The following is a 21,289-nucleotide window of genomic DNA, read 5'->3' as shown; positions in this document are numbered from 1 at the left end:
TGACTCTTCTCTCTCCTTGCCTTGCAGCTCTGAAGCGCTCAGCCCCACCACTGCTATGGGAGACGCTGCCCGAGGGGCAGGCGCGGAGCAGGCGCCCGGCTCGGTGCCCGGCTCGGTGCCCCCGGGGAGTGGTGGGACCTCCCTCGGCGTCATCACGGAGGGCGTCGGGGAGCTGGCGGTCATCGACCCCGAGGTGGCGAAGAAGGCCTGCGAGGAGGTGCTGGAGAAGGTGAAGCTGATGCACGGAGCCTCCTGCGACGGCCCGAGCGCGGCGGGCAGCCCGGCCGAGCGCGCCCCACGCCCCGCGCCCGACGCGCCCCACGGCGCCGCGGGGCAGGGCTGCGCGGCCAGCTGCTTGGACGAGGACGAGGCCGCGGCCAACACGGTGAAGAGCGCCCGCAGGCGGCAGAGGAACAACTCGGCCAAGCAGTCCTGGCTGCTGCGGCTCTTCGAGTCCAAGCTCTTCGACATCTCCATGGCCATCTCCTACCTGTACAACTCCAAGGAGCCCGGGGTGCAGGCCTACATCGGCAACCGGCTCTTCTGCTTCAGGAACGAGGAGGTGGACTTCTACCTGCCCCAGCTGCTGAACATGTACATCCACATGGACGAGGACGTGGGGGACGCCATCAAGCCCTACATCGTGCACCGCTGCCGGCAGAGCGTCGACTTCTCCCTGCAGTGCGCGCTGCTGCTGGGCGCCTACTCCTCGGACATGCACATCTCCACCCAGCGGCACTCCCGCGGCACCAAGCTGCGCAAGCTGATCCTCTCGGACGAGCTGAAGCCGGCTCACCGCCGCAGGGAGCTGCCCGCCCTGGGCCCCGGCCCCGAGACCGGCCTCTCGCCCTCCAAGAGGACTCACCAGAGGTCCAAGTCGGACGCCACCGTCTCCATCAGCCTGAGCAGCAACCTGAAGCGCACGGCCAGCAACCCCAAGGTCGAGAGCGAGGAGGAGGTAGCGTTGGGGGGCTCGGGGGCGGCCCCGGGGCCTCCTGTAGGCTGCTGCTCAGCAGCAGCTCTCCCGTGGGCTCTGGGCTCAGGGCCTCAGCAGCAGCTCTCCCGTGGGCTCAGGGCCTCAGCAGCAGCTCTCCCGTGGGCTCAGGGCCTCAGCAGCAGCTCTCCCGTGGGCTCAGGGCCTCAGCAGCAGCTCTCCCGTGGGCTCTGGGCCTCAGCAGCAGCTCTCCCGTGGGCTCTGGGCTCTGGGCCTCAGCAGCAGCTCTCCCGTGGGCTCTGGGCTCAGGGCCTCAGCAGCAGCTCTCCCGTGGGCTCAGGGCCTCAGCAGCAGCTCTCCCGTGGGCTCAGGGCCTCAGCAGCAGCTCTCCTGTGGGCTCAGGGCTCTGGGCCTCAGCAGCAGCTCTCCCGTGGGCTCAGGGCCTCAGCAGCAGCTCTCCCGTGGGCTCAGGGCTCAGGGCCTCAGCACACAGCTCTCCTGTGGGCTCAGGGCTCTGGGCCTCAGCAGCAGCTCTCCCGTGGGCTCAGGGCCTCAGCAGCAGCTCTCCCGTGGGCTCTGGGCTCAGGGCCTCAGCAGCAGCTCTCCCGTGGGCTCAGGGCTCAGGGCCTCAGCAGCAGCTCTCCCGTGGGCTCAGGGCTCAGGGCCTCAGCACACAGCTCTCCCGTGGGCTCAGGGCCTCAGCACACAGCTCTCCTGTGGGCTCAGGGCTCTGGGCCTCAGCAGCAGCTCTCCTGTGGGCTCTGGGCTCAGGGCCTCAGCAGCAGCTCTCCCGTGGGCTCTGGGCTCAGGGCCTCGGCACACAGCTCTCCCGTGGGCTCTGGGCCTCAGCAGCAGCTCTCCCGTGGGCTCAGGGCCTCAGCAGCAGCTCTCCCGTGGGCTCTGGGCTCAGGGCCTCAGCAGCAGCTCTCCCGTGGGCTCTGGGCTCAGGGCCTCAGCAGCAGCTCTCCCCTTTGGAGGCTTTGGAGCAGGCTTTGGAAGCATGGAGCAGGAGCTGTCTGGGCTGGTTTCAACGTTCAACTCCTCCTGTCCTGCTCCCTGCAGCTCCTGGGGGCAGCCCCAGCCATGAGCCAGGCTTGCTGATGGGTGAGGGAACCTCTGCTGCCTCTGCCATCAGCTGGCGGAGAGCAGGAGGTGCTGAGGGCGCTGCTCAGGCTGGCTGCTGCTGCCTGGACAAAGGAGACTGAGGCTTTGCATCAATGATGGATGAAGGCAGCTCTGAGCCTCTCTTGGCAAGGCCTGAACTGGGTTTTTGATCCAGAGGCTGGTGAGTGGTTTGCAAAGGGTGCAGAGCAGCAGGGATCCTCCAGGAGCTCGAGGAATGTTCCTGGCCCCCAAGAATCCTGCTCCAGCTTCCTGGCCCTGGCTGCTTCTGGTCTTCCTGCATCCCTGCTCCTGCTCTGGCAGAGCTCCCTGCCAGTCCCTAACATCCTGGGGTCTGGCTTGAAACAGGCAACCCCCAGCAAAAGCAGCTTCCCTGGGGCTGGCCGGGTGGGGTGGGGGTGGGGAGGGCTGCTGTAAATTCAGCAAGTCCTGGAGTTTGCTGCTTTAATCCATGGCCAGATGCTGGCTGCTGCAGGTAGCTTGGTCCAGGAACCTGCAGGTGTCTGAGCTGCGTTGTGCTGGGAGCAGCCCTTGGCTCCTTCCCCAGCCTGGCTCTAAGTGATGTTCCCTGGGCACAGGTCTGAAATCCAGGCTGGAGAAGAGAGGTGCAGGCGAGGAGGGACTGCAGAGGGGGCAGGTTGTGTTCCCCCCAGCCCTGAGGCCTCTTTGTGGAAGTCTCCTCCAGACTGGAGGCTCTGCAGCCCTGACTTCTGCTGAGGCTTCCCTGCATCCAAGCTTCACCTGCCCATCACTGCTGGAGCCCAGGGCCCCTCTCCAGCTCTCCTGAGGAGCTGGTGGCTCTGTGTTGCCATCCCTGTGCCTGACTGAGAGGCTTTCCCATCTCCCATCACCTGTGATGGACCTCCTGGGGTTTTATGTCTGCTCCAGACCATCTGCTGAAGCACAGCACCAGGTCCCCCCAGTTCCCCCCAGGCTCCTAAAGGTGCCTCTGTGAGAGCCCCAGCCACCTGCTGCTCCTGGATTAGCTGAGTCAGGCCCAAAGCAGGATTACTGCTGCTTAGGGAGGAAGGTCTGGGCTGGGCTTGGAGCTGGGGCAGCTCGTGGTGGAGCCCACAGTCACCCTGGGGTGGATCTGTCCTCCCCCCACAGCCCCCTGCAGCCCTGGTGCCTTGTCCTGGAGAGCAATTCTCACAGAGGCCTTTGTGTTCCAGATGCTGCCTGGTGCTGCACAGCCACCCTGAAAGTGAGAGGAGCTGGGAGGGTCTCTCACCCCTGGGGGTTCATTCCTCGCTGGGCTCTGTGCCCATGACCCAATTCCATGGTGGGGTTCTCATGGTAGGAACTGGGTTTGCTTTGCTCCCTTCCAGCCCCCACAAGCAAAAGGAGAGGCCACAAGGTGGAAACTCTGCTGCCTTATGTGCCTCTAGGTCAGGGGGGCCAGGCTCAGCCTTTCCCCCAGCCCTGCTGTCCAGGGGCTGCTGGCTCTCCTGGGGTCCACCTGTGTCCCCTTCTCTGATCCCCCTGCAGACAAAGGGTGGATCAAATGTGCTGAAGCTGCTGGGTTTTGGATTTTCCACCTGGGCAACCTGAGCCCTGGAGGGGAGGAACTGGCAGTAACCTGATGCTGGAAGCACTGGGGGGTGTTCCATTGCAGGGGTCCTGCCTGGCTGGCCCTGGCAGAAGGTGAGGGACACCCAAGGCCAGGATCTGAGCTGCAGACTGGGGCCAGGCTGCTGCCCCAGGGCTGTGCCATGGAGATGTTTGGGTTTCCTTCTTGCTTCCTTGAGCCTCTGAGGCAGGACCCTTGCTGTGTGCAGCAGAGGTGGTCCTGGGGCTGTGCAGTGGTGCTGCTGAGTTGGTCACAGAGGGCAGGAACATGGCAGAGTTGGGCTGGGTGGCTGGGGACACATCCTGCCCAGCTCCCCTGGGCTTCTGGCAGGGCTGCAGCCAGCATTCTGGGAACCAAAGCTCACCCAGGGCAGAGCAGCTGCTGGGAAACCCTTCATGGCTGGGCTGAGCCACCAGAGTCCTCACCTGGGGTGAGGGAGAGCTGAGCCTGGACTGCAGGCTGTTGTCTTGCTGCCCATTTCCCCAGCTCTGAACCAGGCCTGGCTTTGGGGTGGTTGGGTTTGGGTCACATCTCCTCTGAGCCCAACAGGATTTGCTGTGCAGGTCCCAGGAGGCCTCACCAGTGTCCACACCACTGAGGGGAGATCTGAGCAGTACTGCAGGGGTGGCTGGCAGCAGGATGGTGCCAGGCTGGGTCCAGCAGTGCCCAGGCCAAGGGGCACTGAGCACAAACTGCACCATCAGGAGTTCCACTTGGACATGAGGAGGAAGTTCTGTGACTGAAGGGTGGTGGAGGCCTGGGGCAGGCTGCACAGGGAGGTGGTGGAGTCTCCATCTCCCTTTGGAGCCCTTCCAGCCCCACCTGGACACCATCCTGGGCAGCCTGCTCTGGGTGGCCCTGCTCTGGGGGGGGAGTTGGTCTTGATGAGCTCCAGAGGTCCCTTCCAGCTGCTGCCATTCTGTAGCTCTCTTCTGCTCAGTCCTGGAGTTGTGTTGGAGCAACTGGGCAGTGGTTCCCCTGGGAGCCCCAGAAGCATGGGAGCAAGGGGGGGGATCCTTGGGATGTGTTTGGGGGGGACCTTTGAATGTGCTTGTGGTGGTAGGAGGGAGTGGAGTGATTGAAGCTTGAGGAGGGGAGACTGAGCCTGGGATGAGATTCTTGGCAGTGAGGCTGGGGAGAGCCTGGCACAGGCTGCCCAGGGAGGCTGTGGCTGCCCCCTCCCTGGAGGTGCTCAAGGCCAGGCTGGATGAGGCCCTGAGCAGTCTCTGCCCATGGGATCTTGGAGGTCCCTTCCAACCCAACCCATTCCCTGACTCCCTGGGGTGGGATCCGTGCTCCCTGTGCCCACCTCCGAGGCTGGGAAGAAGCAACCATGCTGGCTGCTGGAGAGGAGTGGTTCAGCTCTCAGATGCCTTCAGGAGCAAAGCTCAGGGTGCAGAATCCACCTTGAGGGGGGTGGGGGTGGGGGTGGGGGTGGAACCAGCTGCTTTAGTGACTCATTCTGCCCAGCTGGCTCTGGAGCACCTCGCTGCCAGCCGAAGCTCTTGAGCCCAGCTGGGCAGAGCCTGCACCTCCTGGGAGCAGGAGGGTTTGGCTGAACTGGTTCCACCAGGCAGGTGCAAAACTGCTCATTAGGAGACTGCTAATTGCCTAATCAGATGAGAACCTGGCTGCTGGGAGGGGAGCAGTGCCAGCTCCCAGGGCTCCCACCCAGGGCTGGTGTGAGGGTTGGCTTCTTCCACAGCAGCACCAAACCTCCCCCTGAGGGTCCCAGGCAGGGCTGCTGTGGAGCTGTTGCAGTCCCTGCATGGATTTGCTTCCTGGACTCTTGGGGCAGGATTTTAGCCCAGGTCCTGCCCTGCCTGTGCCAGGCAGCGTTGGAGCAGTGGTGGCCTTGCACCTCCTGGGCTGCCCCTGCAGCCGTGGGGGTCCAGGTGCTTTGTCTGGGGCTTGGGTTGCCTGTGGGGATGCCACCAGGGAGTGGCTTTTGGTGCCCTCCTGGCAAATGGCTGTGAGGGTGCAGCTGGCAGCTGTGGCATAAGCCCAGCTGGGCGTTGTGGATCTTCTGGGCACCATCCCTTTGGGTTTGGGAGGAGCCAGCAGTGTGCCCAGGTCGCCAGGAAGGCCAAGGGTGTCCTGGCTGGGTCAGGACTAACGTGGCCAGCAGGAGCAGGGAAGTGCTGGTGCTGGAGTGAAGGTGCTGGAGCGTGGCCAGAGGTGGGCAACCAAGCTGGTGAAGGGAGAGAAGCTGCCCATGGGGGGCACTGCTGGGGGCAGAGGCAGGTGGGAAGGAGCCAGCTCTGGATGTGTCTGGAGCTGCTGAGCTGGTGCCAGAGGCTGGGGTGCTCAGCAGGCAAATGAGAGGAGCTCAGATCCCCTCCCTCCAAGCTGGTTCCTCCTGTTCTGCAGAGCCAGGAGAGCAGCTCTGGGAGGTGAGCTGAGCTGCTGGAGACTGCCTGGGTTTGGCCTACAGGAGAAATTGGCACTGCCCCAGGGTGGGCAACATCTGGGATGGGAGCCCCTCCAGACAGGGGCACCCTGGGTGGGGTTGGGGCTCCCTCAGGCTGATCAAAGCCTTAGGGATGGCATCCAGAGGGATGTGGGCAGGCTGGAGAGGGGGAGCCAAGCCAACCTCCTTGGAGGCTGCCCAGGGAGGTGGTGGAGTCCCCATCCCTGGAGGTGGTGGAGTCCCCATCCCTGGAGGTGGCCATGGCACCTGGGGCCAGGGTTTGGTGGCCATGGTGGGATTGGGCTGCTGGTTGGACTCAGTGATCTTGGAGGACTTCTCCAGCCCAAGCAGCTCTATGGCTCTGTGGATGTTTAGTGCCAGGACCTGGTGATGAGCCCTGAGCTCAGCTTCCTGCTGTGGTCCCACCATCAGCATCCTTGGCCGGAGGAGGCTCTGGGCTGGATGCCTGAAGCTGTTGTTGGGCTGCTCTGGAAGCCTCCTGTGCTGCTCTGGGTGTCAGTCCCTATCCCAAAGGCCAGGCAGGGCAGCTGGGGAGTGAGGAGCTCCCAAGCACGAAGAGGAACTTCCTTCACTGAAGGCTGCTGGAGCCCTGGGGCAGGCTGCCCAGGGAGGTTGTGGAGTCTCCACCTCTGGGGACTTTCAGAGCCTACCCAGATGTGTTCCTGGGTGCCCCTGCTCTGGCAGGGGGTTGGCCACAGTGATCTACAGGGGTCCCTCCCCAGCCCTCCCATGCTGTGCTGCTCTGCCAGGCTCTGTGGTGCTTTGGGGAAGGGGGGAGGGAGAGAAAGAGAAGCAGCTGAGAAGTGCTGGTTGTGAACCTGGAGCTAAACTATTGCTTTTTCTCCCCTCCTCTTCCTCCTTCCTCTTCTCTCCTTTTAAACAAACAACCTCCCCAAAAATCTGCCACCAACTCCCTCCCCCCCCTCTCCCCTCCCCTCCCCCCTCCCCTCCCCCCCTTTCCCAGGAGCTCTCCTCCAGTACGGACAGTCTCGATAAGTCTCCCTGTCCTGTAAGTGTCCTGTTCCCTGCCCAGGCTGCCTGCCTGCCCCCTCCACAGCAGCATTTCCTCCCTGCCACCCTTGTGACAAAGCTCTGATGTGTTCCTGTCCCCTCCCCAGCCCCCCCCACCCCCAGTGTCTGCACCACTGGAGCCCCTGGCTGAGAGCAAAGCCAGCAGCAGCCTGGCTGAGCTCAGCAGCAAAACGCTGGTGGAAAGAGGAAGCTTTGGGGCAAATTTGGCCAAAATAAAGCAGAAAAGACCCTGGGGGGTTCAAAGAGCTGGGGGGGAGGTCTGGGTGTTTACAGCCCCCCCCCCAAACAGAAAGGCTGTGAGGGAGATGGAAGCCCTGCTGGGGGTGGAGGCAGGGGAGGGATGTGGCTGCTGCTGCCCTGTGCAGCCCAGGAGGAAATGCTGTTTGTTCCCTTGGAGTTTTGGCTGCCAGCCTCTCTGCCAAGATGAGAGCTCATTTGCTTCTTTTAAATTGCCCTGCCACCAATCATGGTTCTCCTGCCCCCTCCCTGTGTGTTCAGCTCTTGCTCTTTTCAGCCCAGCCCCAGCCTTGCCCCTCCTGGAGTTGTTCCTCTCCCCAGTCAGCCTTTTCTTTCATTCCCTTTGCCATTCTTCATTCCAGTTTTGGGTGCCAGTCAGCAGCATCTTCCTCCTCTCTGCCCCCTTCCTGCCCATCTGGGCTTCCACACCTTGAGGATGTAGTCCATGATCAAAACCACTTTGCCTGGGTGCTGGAGGCTTGTGTGCCCCCCAGCCCCCCCCCGGATGGTGACTTCTGGGGCCTGGGGGCTGTGGTCCCAGCCTCTGTGTGGCTCCAGAGGACAATCCTCACCCCAAGGACAGGGCAGGGTGAGGGCACAGCACTGATGCTGCAGCCACATCCAGATGCAGGGCAGGAGGCCTTTCCCCCACCTTGGTGCAGGCTCCTGCAGCTGCCCTGCTCCCCAGAGGAGCAAAGGAACCTCCTCGGTGCTGGTGCCTGGGGGGAGGTAGGACACTGGGCTCCAGGTCCCACTTTGCCACCAGCTCTGGGTGAGTTGCTTTGTGCTCCCTCTCCTGCTCCTCCCATCCATGAAGAGCAGTGGCTCCTCACCCTCTGGTGGCTTTTGGAGGCTTGGCAAAGTCCTCTCTGGCTGCTTGGTGCCAGGATGTTGCAGAAGTGTCCTCACAGCCCTCCAGCTGCCATGGTGGTTGTTGGCATCACCTTGTGGTGGTGCCACCTGTGCCTCCCCCAAGCACAGCCAGGCAGGAGTGAGCTCCTGCTCCTGTCCCCAGGGCAGGAGACCTTTTCACAGCATCACCAAGGTTGGAAGAGACCTCAAGGATCATCAAGTCCAAGCTGGCCCCACAGACCCATGACTAAACCATGGCTCCAAGGGCCACATCCAATCCCCTCTTGAGCACCTCCAGGGATGGGGACTCCACCACCTCCCTGGGCAGCACATCCCAATGGCCAATGACTCTCTCTGGGAAGAACTTTCTCCTCACCTCCAGTCTGAACCTCCCCTGGCACAGCCTGAGACTGTGTCCTCTTGTTCTGGTGCTGGGTGTCTGGGAGAAGAGCCCAACCCCCTCCTGGCTACAACCTCCCTGCAGGTAGTTGCAGAGAGCAATGAGGTCTCCCCTGAACCTCCTCCAGGCTAAACAACCCAAGCTCCCTCAGCCTCTCCTCACAGGGCTGTGCCCAGACCCTTCTCTGGACACCTTCCAGCAGCTCAACCTCCTTCCTGACCTGAGGAGCCCAGAACTGGACACAGGACTCCAGCTGTGGCCTCAGCAGTGCTGAGCACAGGGCAGGATGAGCTCCCTGCTCCTGCTGGCTACACTCTTCCTGATGCAGGCCAGGATGCCCTTGGCCTTCTTGGACCCCTGGGCGCACTGCTGGCTCCTGTTCAGCTGCTGTCAACCACTCCCCCCAGGTCCCTCTCTGCCTGGCTGCTCTCAGCCACTCTGCCCCCAGCCTGTGGCACTGCCTGGGGTTGCTGTGGCCAAAGTGCAGCCCCTGGCACTTGGATGTGTTCAACCTCCTGCCCCTGGGCTCTGCCCCTCTGCCCAGGTCCCTCTGCAGAGCTCTCCTACCCTCTGACAGCTCAACTCCTGCCCCCAGCTTGGTGCCAGCTGCAAACCTACTGCTGCTGGACTCCATCCCCTCCTCCAGATCATCAATGAAGATATTGATCAGGCTGGGGCCCAGCACTGACCCCTGGGGCACACCACTGGTGCCTGGCTGCCAGCTGGCTGTGGCACCATTCACCACCACTCCCTGGGCTCAGCCTCCAGCCAGCTCCTAACCCAGATGTGGATCTGAAGCAGGAGGCCTTGGCTCAGGTTCTGCTCCTTCTCATGGGCACCTCCTCACCTGGGCACCATCCCAGACTCCCACCAGTGACTGCTGCATGGGAGTGCAGAGAAGAGGCCTGAGGATAGGCAAGGGGCAAGGGGCACAACACAAGTGCCTGCCAAACCTGGCAGCCTGCAGCCACCAGAGAGCAGGAGACCCCTGGGGGAGCAGGGACACAGCAGCCCTCAGGATTCAGTGGCAGAGCTTAGGGCAGGGCCAGGCTCTTCCTCTGCTCAGGGCTGGAGCAGCAGCTGGGGCAGGGCTTTGAACATTCAGTGTCTCACAGAATGGGAGGGGCTGGAGGGGACCCCTGGAGATCCTCCAGAGCCCCCTGCCCATGGCAGTGCCAGCTGGAGAAGGTCACCCAGGAGTACACCCAGGTGGGGCTGGAAGGGCTCCAAAGGCAGATGGAGACTCCACCACCTCTGGGCAGCCTGCCCCAGGCCTCCACCACCCTCCAGGTCCAGAAGTTCCTCCTCATGTCCAGGTGGAACTTCTGGTGGTGCAGTTTGTGCTCAGTGCCCTTTGGCCTGGCACTGGGCACCGCTGAACACAGCCTGGTGCCATCCTGCTGCCACCCACCCCTGCAGCATTGATCAGCATTGATCAGATCCCCCTCAGGCTGCTCTTCTCCAGGCTTAATGCCCCAAGTTCCTCCAGCTGTCCCCACCCCAGAGCTGCTGCAGGCCCTTCAGCATCTTCTTAACCCCTTGCTGTGCCCTCCCCAGGAGTTCCCTGTCCCTCTTGAGCTGGGGAGCCCAGCCCTGGCCCCGGTGCTCCAGCTGGGGAGTCCCTGTGCTGGCCAGGCAGGAGAGCAGAGCGCTCTGTGGAAGGGGGACCAGCACCTCCCAGGAGCTTGGGAGGCTTTTTGACGTGGACTACAGAACCCAAACCATTTCCCACCTGCCCTTCCCCAGGGAGGGAGCCAGCAGACTGATTCTCCTCTTCCTCACCACCCCTCTGTGTTGCTGTGCAGCCGCTCCGGGCTCGGCGGCTGCCTCCTTGTGCTTCCCCCTGCTCCGCAGCTCCCTCGCATGTGCTCCTCCAGCATGGCCCTGGGCACCCTGCAAGCTGCACCCTGCAAGCTGCACCCTGCACCTCCCTCTGCAATGGCCAAAAGACCAAATCAGCCACCATGGGTTTGCTCTGATTGAAAAGCTTGGAATAATCCAGCAGGGAGTTGGGCTTGATCTGTGGGGTGCTGGGGTTGGGGAGCAGAGCTGGGGTTGAGCTGTGGGGTGTTGGGGTTGAGCTGTGGGGTGTTGGGGTGGAGCTGTGGGGAGCTGGGGTTGGTTGTGGGGCTCCTGGCTCCAAGGAGTCATGGTTTGATGCTCTGATCTGTAGCTGGGTTGAGCCCTGAGCAATGCTCTGGGGTGAGGGCACCACCAAACCCCAGCTTGGCCCTGGGGGTGAGGCTGCTTCGTGTTCCCTCTGCTGGCTGTGGCACTGGGATCTGGGGGGGTCCCAGGAGGATGTGATCCAGGATGGCCTCCCAAGGGGCTGTGATCTGAGGTGGGGTTCCCAAGGGGCTGTTGGCTCTGGAGTTCTGGGGTGGGGGCAGCACAGCAGGAAGGAGGAAGTGCTTTGGTCCTGCCCTGCTCCTGGAGGGATCATCTGGGAGCAGGGAGGAGGTTGGGCTGGGAAGAGTTTCCTTCTCCATCCGGTGTTTATCCAGAGCCTGTGCAGCTCCATGGCAGCACCTCCAGGGTTGCCTCACCCTGCTGAGCTCCAGGGCAGCACCTCTGGGGTCTCCTCACCCTGCTCTCTCTGTGTGTGTCCCCTCCCCCTCTCTCCAGCCTGTCAGACTCGCCCCTGAGAGGGAGTTCATCAAGTCCCTGATCGCCATCGGGAAGCGCTTGGCCACCTTGCCCACCAAAGAGCAGAAGACCCAGAGGCTGATCTCAGAGCTGTCCCTGCTGAACCACAAGCTGCCAGCCAGGGCCTGGCTGCCCACTGCTGGCTTTGACCACCATGTGGTGCGGGTGCCTCACACCCAGGCTGTTGTCCTCAACTCCAAGGACAAGGTAGGAGGAGAATCAGCAGAGGGCTTGGCTCAAGAAGTAGCTCAGGGTGCTGGGAAGGGGACTGGAGGTTGGGATCCTGCTTCAGGGTGCTGGGAAGGGGACTGCAGGTTGGGATCCTGCTTCAGGGTGTGGGGAAGGGGACTGCAGGTTGGGATCCTGCTTCAGGGTGCTGGGGAAGGGGACTGCAGGTTGGGATCCTGCTTCAGGGTGCTGAGGAAGGGGACTGGAGGTTGGGATCCTGCTTCAGGGTGCTGGGAAGGGGACTGCAGGTTGGGATCCTGCTTCAGGGTGCTGGGAAGGGGACTGCAGGTTGGGATCCTGCTTCAGGGTGCTGGGAAGGGGACTGCAGGTTGGGATCCTGCTTCAGGGTGCTGGGAAGGGGACTGGAGGTTGGGATCCTGCTTCAGGGTGCTGGGAAGGGGACTGGAGGTTGGGATCCTGCTTCAGGGTGCTGGGAAGGGGACTGCAGGTTGGGATCCTGCTTCAGGGTGCTGAGGAAGGGGACTGGAGGTTGGGATCCTGCTTCAGGGTGCTGGGAAGGGGACTGCAGGTTGGGATCCTGCTTCAGGGTGCTGGGGAAGGGGACTGCAGGTTGGGATCCTGCTTCAGGGTGCTGAGGAAGGGGACTGGAGGTTGGGATCCTGCTTCAGGGTGCTGGGAAGGGGACTGCAGGTTGGGATCCTGCTTCAGGGTGTGGAGAAGGGGACTCCAGGTTGTGGCAGGCAACTGAAAAAGACCTCCAAGGTCACCAAGTCCAACCAGCAGCCCAGCACCACCATGGCCACCAAACCCTGTCCCCAAGAGCCATGGCCACAGATCTGTTCAGCACTTCCCTGGGTAGCCAGTTCCAGTGTCTGAGGGAGCTGGGGGGTTCAGCCTGCAGGAGGCTGAGGGAGACCTCAGTGCTCTCTGCAGCTCCCTGAGAGGGGGCTGGAGCCAGGTGGGGGCTGGGCTCTGCTCCCTAGGCTCAGCTGGACCTTAGTGTCCCCCCAGTCAAGCTGAGGTGGCAGGAGGTGGTTGAAGGGGAGGACAGGATGCTATAGGGTGAGGAAAGGGCCTGAAATTGTGCCAAGGGAGGTGCAGGGTGGCCATGAGGCACAGTTCCTGCCCTGCAGGAGTGGTCAGGCACTGGAGCAGGCTGCTCAGGGAGGTGGTGGAGTCCCTGTCCCTGGAGGGCTTGGAACTTGTGGCCATGGTGGTGGTGGGTTGCTGGCTGGCCTGGACCACAGGATCCCAGATCCCAGGATGCTAGGGGTGGGAAGGGAGTTGTGGAGACCCTTGAGTCCAACCCCCTGCCAGAGCAGGAGCACAGAGCCCAGCACAGGGCACACAGGACCCCAGAGGGGGCTGGGAAGGCTCCAGGGAAGGAGACTCCACAACTTCTCTGGGCAGCCTGCTCCAGGGCTCTGGGAGCCTCCCAGGGCAGAAGTTCTTCCTCCTGCTGAGGTGGAACCTCCTGGGCTGCAGTCTCCATCCACTGCCCCTTGGCCTGTCCCAGGGCACAGTGAGCAGAGCCTGGCCCTGTCCCTCTCCCTCTCCCTCTCCCCCTCTCCTCCTCCCCCTCTCCCCCTCCCCCTCTCCCTCTCGCCTCCCTCTTGGCCCTCAGCCCTTTGCAGACCTTCCTCGAGTCCCCTCCCCGCCCTGGGGCGCGCTCTGAGTGCCGCGGGGGGGCGCTGTGTGCCCTGCAGGCTCCCTACCTGATCTACGTGGAGGTGCTGGAGTGCGAGAGCCTGGAGACGGCGAGCGTGCCGGCGCGCATCCCCGAGAACCGCATCCGCAGCACGCGCTCCGCCGAGCACCTGCCGGCCTGCGGCGCCACGCCCGAGCCCTGCGGCGCCACGCCCGAGCCCCGCCCCGCCGGCTCCGCCCCGCCCAGCTACGACAACGACGACGAGGCCTGGGCTGTGGACGACATCGTGGAGCTGCAGGTGGAGGTGAGGGGCTCGGGGAGGGGTCCTGGGCTGCACCCCAGCGCCTCTGAGGTCTTTCCCAGCCTGGTTGGTTCTGTGGGAGTCACAGAGCCACAGAGCTGCCAGGGCTGGAGGGGAGCCCAAGGCTCAGCCAGCTCCAGCCCCTGCCATGGGCAGGGACACCTCACACCCCAGCAGGCTGCTCACAGCCACCTCCAGCCTGGCTGCAAACACCTCCAGGCAGGAGGCTTCCAGCACCTCCCTGGGCAGCCTGTGCCAGGCTCTCACCACCCTCCTGGGGAACAACTTTTTCCTCACATCCAGTCTCAATCTCCCCACTTCCAGTTCTGCTCCATCCCCGCAAGTCCTATCCCTCCCTGACACCCTAACAAGTCCCTCCCCAGCTTTCTTGGAGCCCCCTGCAGATCCTGGAAGGCCACAGGGAGGTCTCCTGGGAGTCTTCTCCTCTCCAGCCTGCACAACCCCAACTCTCTCAGCCTGGCCTCACAGCAGAGCAGCTCCAGCCCTCTGCTCCTCCTCCTGGCCCTTCCCTGGACACCTTCCAGCACCTCCAGATCCTTCCTGGCACAGAGGCTCCAGAGCTGGGCACAGAGCTCCAGCTGTGGTCTCAGCAGGGTGGAGCAGAGGGGCAGAATCCCCTCCCTGGCCTGCTGGCTATCCCTGCAAGAAAGCTGGGGAGGGACTTTTGAGGCTGTCAGGGAGGGATAGGGCTGGTGGGGGTGGAGCAGAACTAGAAGTGGGAGATTGAGATTGGCTGTGAGGAAGAAGTTGTTCCCCAGGAGGGTGGTGAGAGCCTGGCACAGGCTGCCCAGGGAGGTGCTGGAAGCCTCCTGTCTGGAGGTGTTTGCAGCCAGGCTGGAGGTGGCTGTGAGCAGCCTGCTGTGGGGTGAGCTGTCCCTGCCCATGGCAGGGGTTGGAGCTGGCTGAGCCTTGAGCTCCCTTCCAGCCCATTCAGGATTCTGTGATCCAACATCAGATCTCCATAGGGTGAGAAGGTCCCAGCATCAAAGAGCAGTGGGATTCCCCTTCCAGCAGCTTCTCATCCACCTCTCACCCTTTTCCCCTCCCAGCTGCCAGAGATCCACACCAACAGCTGTGACAACATCTCCCAGTTCTCTGTGGACAGCATCACCAGCCAGGAGAGCAGGGAGCCAGTGTTCATCGCTGCTGGAGATATCAGGTGGGGCTGGGCTGGGCTGGGAGCTCCCTGGGGAAAAGGGAAACCTGTCCCAGAGGTTCCCAGGGGGAAAAGAGCATCTGCAGGGGCTGAGGTGGGGCTGTGCACACCCTGGGCAGTGGAGGTTGGTGGGACCCCCAGGAGGAGCCTATGAGACCCTCAGGGCTGCTTCAGCCTCCCCTGCTCAGTTGCTGGTGGCAAAACAGCCCTGGCTTGGGCTCTGTGCAGTTTGGTGGAGGGGGCAGGATCAGGGAAGTGATGCTGCCCCTGGCCTGGGCCCTGGGCAGGCTACAGCTGAAATCCTGGGGTCAGGTTTGTGCTTCTAACCCCTAGAAGGACATTGAGGGCTGGAGCAGAGTCAGAGAAGTGCAACAAAGCTGGGGGAGGATCTGGAGAACAGGGCTGAGGGAGCAGCTGAGGGAGCTGGGGCTGCTAAGCCTGGAGCAGAGGAGGCTGAGGGAGACCTCAGTGCTCTCTGCAGCTCCTGAGAGGAGGCTGCAGCCAGGGGGGGTTGGGCTCTGCTCCCCAGGCTCAGGGATAGGAAGGACAGAAGAATAGAAAATGGCCTCAAGTTGCCCCAGGGGAGGTTCAGGGTGGCCATGAGGAACAATTTGTGTCCTGCAAGAGTGGTCAGGGACTGGCCCAGGCTGCCCAGGGCGGTGGTGGAGTCCCCATCCCTGGAGGGGTTCAGGAAGCCTCTGGCCATGGCACCTGGGGCCAGGGTTTGGTGGCCCTGGTGGGGTTGGGCTGATGGTTGGACCTTGGAGGCCTTCTCCAGCCCAAAGAGCTCTGGGGCTCAGGGAGGGTGTGGGTGCAGCCTGGTGCCCCCTGCTCACCCCCAGGGCTGTGTGGCTGTGTCTGCAGGAGGAGGCTGTCGGAGCAGCTGGCACACACCCCCACGGCCTTCCGCAGGGACCCTGAGGACCCCTCTGCTGTCGCCCTGAAGGAGCCCTGGCAGGAGAAAGTCAGGTGGGGCTGGGGGACACACACCCCTGCGGGGCTGGGCTGGGCTCAGCACCTTTGTGGTGGCCTCAGCGTTGTGCCCTGCCCCTCCCCTGGGAGGACAGCTCGTGCTGGGTGTGCTGGAGGGGGGAGGACACCCGTGGCAGATTTGCTGCTCTTGGGTTAGGCTTTGAGGGCTTTGCCAGGAGGGTTTAGCCACCTTTCACATTAGGAGAGTTTGGCCTGGCTCAAAAGCAGCTCAGCTGTGCTCCTGCTCTTGGCTGTCCCTCCCCCAGACTTGAACCTGAGCAAGAAGGGTGGAGGTGGGGACAGCAACACTGAGCCCCCCCCTCTCCCCACCCTGCTTTGGGACAGGGCCCCACTGGGCTCTGTAAATCAGGGGGGGCTTTTGCCCACCCTGGGGCAGGTCAGGTTACCTCCTGGAGCTGCTGCTGGCTCCAGGGCTGAGCCTGCAGCTCCTGCAGTCCTGGCTCTGCTGCACTCCCAGCTGAGCATTTCCAGAGGCTTCCAGGGCAGATTTTAGATATCAGGAAGAAGTTCTTCGCTGTGAGGGTGGTGGAACAGTGGCACAGGTTGCTCAGGGTGGTTGTTGAGGCCTCTTCCCTGAGGTATTTGAGGTGAGACTCAGGGAGGCCCTGGGCAGCCTGATCCATCTGGGGATGTCCCTGCTGGCTTCGGGGTGCTCGGGCTGGGTGACCTCTGGAGGTCCCTCCTGGCCTGGACCCTTCTGTGCTTCTATGATTCTTGTCCCAGATCTTTGCTGGCAGGAGACCTCTGGACTTGGGAGGAGAGCTCTGGGCTGCCCACTGCCCACCCTCCCATTCCTTTCTCTCCCATCCCTGCCTGTTCCCTGCAGGAGGATCCGGGAGGGGTCTCCCTACGGCCACCTCCCCTCCTGGCGCCTGCTCTCCGTCATCGTCAAGTGCGGGGATGACCTCCGGCAGGAGCTGCTGGCCTTCCAGGTGCTCAAGCAGCTGCAGGTGAGCAGAGGGAGCTGCCCCTGGGAGCAGGGCTGCAGGGGCACATCCTGAGGGATCTTCTGGTTGCCTCCCACAGTCCATCTGGGAGCAGGAGCGTGTCCCCCTCTGGATCAAGCCGTACAAGATCCTGGTGATCTCCGCCGACAGTGGCATGATCGAGCCCGTGGTGAACGCCGTCTCCATCCACCAGATCAAGAAGCAGTCCCTGCTCTCCCTGCTGGATTACTTCCTGCAGGAGCATGGCAACTACAACACTGAGTCCTTCCTGACAGCCCAGAGGAACTTTGTGCAGAGCTGTGCTGGTTACTGCCTGGTGTGCTACCTCCTGCAGGTCAAGGACAGGTGGGTCTGGAGCTGGCTTCCAGCAGGGCTGGGCACTGGGGAGGCCACAGCTGCTGTCCTGGGGTCAGGGTTGGGCTCCTCACTGCCAGGAGGACATTGAGGAGCTGGAGCAGGGCCAGGGAAGGGCAACAGCTGGGGAAGGGTCTGCAGAACAGGGCTGGGGAGGAGCAGCTAAGGGAGCTGGGGGTGGTGAGGCTGGAGGAGAGGAGGCTGAGGGAGACCTTGCTCTCTGCAGCTCCCTGAGAGGAGGCTGCAGCCGGGGGGAGGTTGGGCAACATCCCAACCAGGCTGACCATGAGAAACAGCTTCTGTCCTGCAGGAGTGGTCAGGGACTGGCCCAGGCAGGTACCTGGTGGAGTCCCCTGAAAGTGTTGAAGGAACAGGGTTTGGTGGCCATGGCAGCCCAGAGCCAGCCCTGTGCTGAGCTGCATCCATAGCAGGGAGAGCAGGGAGGGGATTCTGTGCCTCTGCTCTGCTGAGCCCCCCCTGCAGTGCTGGCACTGCCCAGGGAGGCTGTGGCTGCGCCCTCCCTGGAGGTGTTCAAGCCCCATGACAGGGGCTTGGAACTGGATGAGCTTTAAGCTCCCTTCCCACCCAACCCATTGTGGGCTTCTCTCGCTGTCCCTGATGGGAAGTTCTGCTGCCCCCCAGGCACAATGGGAACATCCTGCTGGATGCAGATGGCCACATCATCCACATCGACTTTGGCTTCATCCTCTCCAGCTCCCCCAGGAACCTCGGCTTTGAGACCTCTGCCTTCAAGCTCACCACAGAGTTTGTGGATGTGAGTGGGGGGCACAGGGTGCAGAGGGCCCAGAGGTGGTCCCACAGCTTGGGGGGGGGTGCACAGTGGAGCCCTTGGCAGCGGGCTTGGTGCTTTGTGGAGGTGCTTGGCCACCTCTGCAGCCTCAGCCGAGCTGCTCTTGGGAGCCTGCTGCTGAGCTGAGGCAGGAGGAGCTCTGCTGGCAGTGAAGTTCCCTAAACTCCTTCCTGTTGGCAGCTTCCCTGCCCAGGGCACTCTGCTGTCCTGCAGCCTCTGCCCTCCACCCAGGCAGCTTCTCCCTTGCAGGTGATGGGGGGGCTGGATGGGGACATGTTCAACTACTACAAGATGCTGATGCTGCAGGGGCTGATCGCTGCCCGGAAGCACATGGACAAAGTTGTGCAGATCGTGGAGATCATGCAGCAAGGTGAGGAGAGGCCCAGGGCCAGGGCTGGCCCCAGGGCCACCACCTCTGGGCTGCCCAAAACTGGCTTGGTGACCCTCAGCACTTGGAGGGTTGGGAGGGCTGGAGAGCAGCTGGAGCCCTTTCATACCAGGAGAGTCTCTGGGCAGGCCTGTTAGGGTCTGGGGTCTGCACAGGGAGCTCCTGGCCCAGGGGAAGGGTTGGGGACACTGCTGGCTGTGGCCCATGGTGTGGGAAGCATCCCATGAATGCTCCTGGCAAGGTGGTGGCCTCGGGTTGTGAGTTACCTTGATGCCACCTGGCAGCTCTGGGGACATCTCAGTGCCACAAACCAGCCCCAGAGCCAGTGAGCAGGATATGGAGGCCACCAAACCATCCCCAGTGCCACAAACCAGCCCCAGAGCCAGTGAGCAGGACATGGAGGCCACCAAACCATCCCCAGTGCCACAAACCAGCCCCAGAGCCAGTGAGCAGGACATGGAGGCCACCAAACCATCCCCAGTGCCACAAACCAGCCCCAGAGCCAGTGAGCAGGACATGGAAGCCACCAAACCATCCCCAGTGCCACAAACCAGCCCCAGAGCCAGTGAGCAGGACATGGAGGCCACCAAACCATCCCCAGTGCCACAAACCAGCCCCAGAGCCAGTGAGCAGGACATGGAAGCCACCAAACCATCCCTCGAGGAGGGCAGGTTCAGACGGGAGTTGAGGAAAGAAAGTCTCTAGAGTGGAGCTGGGGAGAGCAGAACAGGTCCAGAGAGGCCAAGATGAGCAGAGGGCTGGAAAACTTCCCCTGGGAGCTGGGGCTGTTCAGCCTGGGGAGGAGAAGGCTCCAGGGAGACCTTAGAGCAGCTTCCAGTAGCTGAAGGGCTCCAGGAGAGCTGGGGAGGGGCTTTGGACAAGGGCTGGGAGGGACAGGACAAGGGCCAATGGCTTTGAGCTGGGAGAGAGGAGATTGGAGATGAGATGAGGAAAACTCTAGAGAGTGAGGCTGGGGGCACTCTGGCACAGGCTGCCAGGGAGGCTGTGGCTGTCCCCTCCCTGGAGGTGTTCCAGGCCAGGCTGGATGAGGCCCTGAGCAGCCTGGGCTGGTGGGAGGGGTCCCTGCCCGTGGCTGGGGGCGGTGAGAGTTTGCTGATCTTCAAGATCCCTTCCAGCCCAACCCCATTCTAGGGCCCAACCCCAGCAGCCCCCCTGCTGTGCTGGAGGGAGCCCCCATGCCCTCTGTGCCCCCCAGGCTCCCAGCTGCCCTGCTTCCACGGCTCCTCCACCATCCGCAACCTGAAGGAGCGGTTCCACATGAACATGACGGAGGAGCAGCTGCAGCTGCTGATCGAGCAGCTGGTGGACGGCAGCATGCGCTCCATCACCACCAAGCTCTACGACGGCTTCCAGTACCTCACCAACGGCATCATGTGAAGGGCCGGCAGCCTCCGCCCCGCCCCGCCCCGCCCCGCCCCGCCCCTGCCGCGGGGGCGCAGGAGCTCTCGGGCTGCTCCTCCCGGCGTGAGAGCCGAGGGTCAGCATCTTGCCAGGGCTGCACCGAAACCAAGCAAGGTGAAAACACAAAGCAAAGCAACCAACCCACAAAGCAAATCCCAACCCAGAGTGAAGCAGTGGCAGGAGGGGAAGGGAAGGAAAGCAACCCCCCCCCACCGCCCCCCCCAGCAGCAGCCCCCCACCCCCCCCCCGGCGAGAAGGGAGAGGGAGCAGGCGGTGCCCAACCGCGGCCAGGCCAGAGCAGGGTCAGGAGAACCAGCACAGGGCCTGGGGACAGGGGAGCTGCCACCCCACCCCCACCTCAGTATTACCCCCTTTGGGGGCTACAATCTCATGATTTTAGGACCTGGGGATGCTGGGGGGAGGGGGGGGGGGAGGCTCAACAGGGCCTGGACTCCCCCCCCCCCAGCTCTTTGGTGTCTGCTGTGACTTGAGCCTTCTGCTGGTACCACTTGAAGGCAGAGGAGGTGACCCCTGAGGGCCCCCCCTGCATGTCTCCTGCTCCACCCCCACCCCCCCCAGCCTCTTTCTGTGCTTTTTGCTCCCCCCCCCTCCCCCCCCCTCCCCGCCCCTCTTTAAGGTCCCTTGGCCCAGCAGCATCCCAGGGCTGGCTTGGCCATAGTTGGGCTCCTTGAGGGGGCTGCTGCCCACCCTGGGGAATGCCCGGGGGGGGGGGTGGGGGGGTGGGGGCAGGGCAGCCTCCTGCTCCTTTCCAGCACCTTTTTGGTTTGGTTTGGTTTTGGTTTATTGACTCTGTTCCAGGAATTTGGGACTCTGAACCCCCAGCCCCCAGCAAGGGCTTCTGACTGCTCTTCTGCCAGGCAGGGGCTGGGGGGCTGCAGCTGGGGGGGGCTGGAGACAGTGTTGTGTGTCCCCCCCCCAACACTCCTGTGGAGCCCTGGGCTGGACTTGACCAGGAGAGGCTCCAGGGATGGGGCTGGACAGGGGGTGGGAGCCTGGGGGGGGCTTCCAGGGGCAGCTCCATGGGGAGGGCAAAATGTAGCTCAAACATTTTACACCCCCACCCCCCCCAAGCACCTAGGCTCTGGAGGTGGGGGGGGTGGGGGGGGGGTCCAGGCACCTCCAGCCTCTTTCTTTGCTTTAAGAGCATTGGGCACCCCCTGCCCCCCCTGCCCCCCCCTGTACCCCCCCCCCCCAGGCTTGTCCTGCTGGTCAGAAGGTGAATCCCTACCAGAACCTTGTCCCCTCCTGTAGCTCCCAGTGCCCCCCCCGTGCTGGCCGGGACCCCCCCTCCGTCCCCCCGGGCTCTTTGTTTAGCACCAATCCTTTGTCCTGTTGATTGTTTAGCATTAAAAGCCCCCAGACCTCTGGTTTTAAAGGCTGCCTGCGGTGCCAGAGCTGCCTGGGGGGGGAGCCGTAATCAGGGCCTGGGGCCGGGGGGAGGGGGTATGTGCCCCCCCCCACAAATCAAATCACGGTCACAAACAATCATGGGGCTCCCTTGGTGGCAGGGAGAGAGCTTTGGAGCAGCCTCGAAGCCTCTTTGGGGGAGCAGGGATGGAAGGAGGGGGTGGGGGAGGGGCACTCAGAACCCTTCCATCCCCTTCCCTCTTTTGGGGCAGGACCAACACGAAAGGGTGGGAGGGGGGCGCAGGGGACCCCCCCCGCCCCCTCCCAGGACACTCACGGGGCCATGCAAGCAAGACAGGGCACAGCAGGGGTGAAACCACTAAAGTTTAATGAATTCATTGCATTATTACTACAAGAATAAAGGATACCTGAGAGCCTCTCGCAGTGCCCTTGCTTTAACCTAGCAG

General features: G+C 63.0%; 1 protein-coding gene across 2 annotated transcripts in view; it reads left to right on the top strand.

Annotated features, from left to right (window-relative positions):
* Positions 1-21,259, top strand: part of PI4KB (phosphatidylinositol 4-kinase beta) — a 29,156-nt gene extending 7,897 nt beyond the window's left edge. Inside the window, exons 3-13 of one of the 2 annotated variants that reach the window (XM_068168781.1) lie at positions 28-958; positions 7,022-7,066; positions 11,204-11,431; positions 13,120-13,365; positions 14,433-14,542; positions 15,404-15,508; positions 16,359-16,482; positions 16,559-16,824; positions 17,476-17,608; positions 17,894-18,014; positions 19,249-21,259. In XM_068168781.1, coding sequence (XP_068024882.1) covers positions 56-958; positions 7,022-7,066; positions 11,204-11,431; positions 13,120-13,365; positions 14,433-14,542; positions 15,404-15,508; positions 16,359-16,482; positions 16,559-16,824; positions 17,476-17,608; positions 17,894-18,014; positions 19,249-19,430 — 2,463 coding nt within the window. In that variant the 5' untranslated portion in view covers positions 28-55 and the 3' untranslated portion in view covers positions 19,431-21,259. The remainder of the gene's footprint in view (positions 1-27; positions 959-7,021; positions 7,067-11,203; positions 11,432-13,119; positions 13,366-14,432; positions 14,543-15,403; positions 15,509-16,358; positions 16,483-16,558; positions 16,825-17,475; positions 17,609-17,893; positions 18,015-19,248) is intronic. The other variant, XM_068168782.1, reaches the window with a different exon arrangement.
* Positions 21,260-21,289: the final 30 nt, after the last annotated feature.

Source organism: Melanerpes formicivorus, unplaced genomic scaffold (genome assembly GCF_026170545.1).
Source record: "Melanerpes formicivorus ecotype bairdi unplaced genomic scaffold, bMelFor1.0.p_v2 SCAF_158, whole genome shotgun sequence".
NCBI classification, from domain to species: domain Eukaryota; kingdom Metazoa; phylum Chordata; class Aves; order Piciformes; family Picidae; genus Melanerpes; species Melanerpes formicivorus.
This window is presented reverse-complemented; position numbering and strand designations above follow the sequence as displayed.